A 3,021-nucleotide genomic window follows, 5' to 3' on the forward strand; every position below is an offset into this window, starting at 1 on the left:
TAAGACAAATCTGTGTTAGGGATGAAGAGGGAATTTCATCATCCACCCTAGATAATTTTTCCATTCAATTTTCTGAGCAACACCAAAATTTGTTTTCTTTTATTTCCTTCACTCTCAAAATATAGCATGAAATCCTGTCTACCAATCTGTCCTCTTGGGAGATTTAGATCAATCAGCCTTTGCATCCTGTCAAAACAACCCTTACACACATCAAAAGCAGAATGCTACTCAGCAAAGTAAAACTCCCATGAATAGAGAGCTGAAGTTTGAAAACGTAACTGAATTACTGCAAAACTGCTAATCAGGAGGCCACTAGGTGGTCCTGAGCAAACATTCAGCTCAACTGTACAATGTGCTCTTAACTGATCACTTAAGACAGAAATAGGCCACACATTTATTGGCTGCATGATCAGTCCAATTATGTTTATTTCTTTCAGACCAAGGGAAAACACATTTTCTTAGTAGAAATGGTGCTGAGCTACAAAGCCCGTAATCAATGTTAACCAGCATCCCCAGTAATTTTAGAAGTTTAGCTTTAGCGATTCTGGTTTTAACTTTTAAAAAACTTATCATTTGCAGTTTGAGGAGAGGAGAGGTCAATTTGACCAAACATTTACTGGGGCAGAAGTACTGGCAGGGAAGAGGGATAGACACAACTACAACCACAAGCAGGAGAAGTAAAACTGTTTCCACTTCTAAGGGTTGTGGGTGTGTGCCACATATTCAGTATTATCCATTCCGCACTCAGAGGCATTGTTCCAACTTCTGAGATGAACCTGTAGATCCACTCACTGAAGTAACAGTAAAAAGGGAGATGAAGATCCAACTCTGTGTTTAGGGTACTTCAACAGAAGTTGAAAAGACACAGACCCTAAATCCTTGCACTAACCACCTGGCTTCTGCCATGTGTTGGTCTAATAGCCCATATATTAAAAACTAACGAGATAAAATAGTTTCTGCGTTTACTCCCTGACATGCATTAATAATTAAAAAAAAGCAATTATATCACATTTAAATGGATTCTATATTGTTGCAGTATTATATCTCTCAAAAAATAAAGGTGCCTTAACTTACAATCACTTCCAGCTTTCCCTGGACATCATGAGACTTGATAACCCAGTTGACAGACTTTCTACACTTGAGGATAAGTACGACATCTCTGACAAGTCTGGCGCCTGGTTGAGATGGTTTAATGTCAACGATTATATCCACCTGGAGAGCACTGGATGTGGAAAATAGAAAGTTAGAACAGAATGCCAGAAATTTTCAGCTATCGACCTTCTTCCAATCCATCATGTTTTCACTGTCTGGCCAGCTGATTAAAATGCTGGATATTATCCCAGGCAACACAACATGTGCAAAACAGATTGTTATTCCATATACGCTTAAGTGATTTTGCATAACAATAGAAACAAGTACTTTTTAGACAAATAATATTGTTGTCTCTTATTTACAAAGTGTGTGCTATTCATTTCAGCTATTATTTAGAGCAGGTAAGTTATATGACTAGCAGGTTGCTTTATAAAATAAACATTGTTTTCTTATTTTCCTCTGACAGCATGTAAATATAGTTGTTTCAGTTTCCTCTGGCTACAACTGTATTAAAACTCAAAATAATACCTTCAAAAAGGCAAAAAGACAAATTAAGCAGTTTAACGCAAACACACACAAAAAGAATCCAAACCCAAATCAAACCACAAATACTGTATTGAAGGATGTCTCTGCTTAGGCAGTTAAATTGTGGAAATTACTTTGCTTAGGATCTTGCGTGTGTTGAGGAATTAAGCAGTGTATTCAGTTTCCAATCCTTCTGGATATATACTTACTCGAAACAGAAAAAACCCCAGATGTCCAGCCCACTGCTTGCTGGAAAATAGATGAACCCTATACAGATTTTCAAGATCTCAGTAAAATAAGCAAATGGACAGAGCAAATGGGTTTGTACCCATCAATAACACCTTGTCATGCAAAATATCAATTCAACAGAAAAACGTAAACTTCTAGACCATCTTATGGGGCCACACATCACAAGAACATGCTCATCCCCAAGCAACAGGTTTCAACTAATATTCTGCACTGAGACTTAGTTTTACTTTGGGGCCTTTGTTTCACCTCCTGGAGTTTTACACACACTCAGATTGGCTTCCGTATGTTTCTTTGAGGATTTAAACTTTGTAAAGATAGCTATGGATAACATAAAACTAAGAACAAAGCAACTTATCATTTCTTTTATTTTGAATAACAAAATACTTAAACATTTTCACTGTTATCTGAAAACCAAACTCCTATTGTACTATCAGCCAAAGCCAAAAGCCCAGTGGGCTTGAAATCCAGGCTGTCATTGCATAGCACTACATGGGATGTAGAATGATGGCCGATGCTAAAGATCAGTTCTGTTCAGGATGGGCCTGCAACTCACACTACACAGAAGCAAATCATTTGGGGTTACCTACTCTCCTTCCACTACATCTCAGCACTTTTTTATTCTCCCCAGGTTGCTAGGCAAGAATATTGTCAGGCTCTGGATTCAACATCTTGTAATGAGATAATTATCCTTTTTTACAAAGACCCCTCCTCCCATCCCATCTGTGTGGTTTTCTCATTAGGGATAGGACATGCTCACGTGTAATTGCATGAGGAGCACGACTGGACAGTGCTGGATATCCAGTGTCAGCAGTAAGCAGACAGGATTTTAATGCTATCTTATCTCTGATGAAATTGTAACCACCTACGTTTCACAGCAGATTTCTGTTCTAGTAACCATAGTCAGCACTTAGGACAAGCTTTTTCTAGTATGACTATCTGAAGCAAACCCCATTAATGTTCTCCCACTGAGATCTAGGAAAGATGAGCAAAAGATGAATGTTTTAAATGTCCTACCTCCCAAAGGTACCTTCGACAATTCAGATAATCCTCATAATGTGTACAGAGAGTTATTTTCCCTAACCACTAGTTATAAACTTCTTTGGTCAGTGGACCACTGTCAACCCTTAACATTTTTCGCAATTATCAAACTATCCC

At 38.0% G+C, this 3,021-nt stretch overlaps 1 protein-coding gene across 8 annotated transcripts in view; it reads right to left on the reverse strand.

Annotated features, from left to right (window-relative positions):
- Positions 1-3,021, reverse strand: part of TGFBR3 (transforming growth factor beta receptor 3) — a 143,199-nt gene that overhangs the window by 28,313 nt on the left and 111,865 nt on the right. For all 8 annotated transcript variants that reach the window (XM_017835046.1, XM_017835045.1, XM_017835051.1 and 5 more), the window contains one exon: positions 1,075-1,222. In XM_017835046.1, the coding sequence (XP_017690535.1) occupies positions 1,075-1,222 (148 nt within the window). The remainder of the gene's footprint in view (positions 1-1,074; positions 1,223-3,021) is intronic.

Source organism: Lepidothrix coronata, unplaced genomic scaffold (assembly GCF_001604755.1).
Source record: "Lepidothrix coronata isolate B3197 unplaced genomic scaffold, Lepidothrix_coronata-1.0 Scaffold247, whole genome shotgun sequence".
Classification (NCBI taxonomy): Eukaryota; Metazoa; Chordata; class Aves; order Passeriformes; family Pipridae; genus Lepidothrix; species Lepidothrix coronata.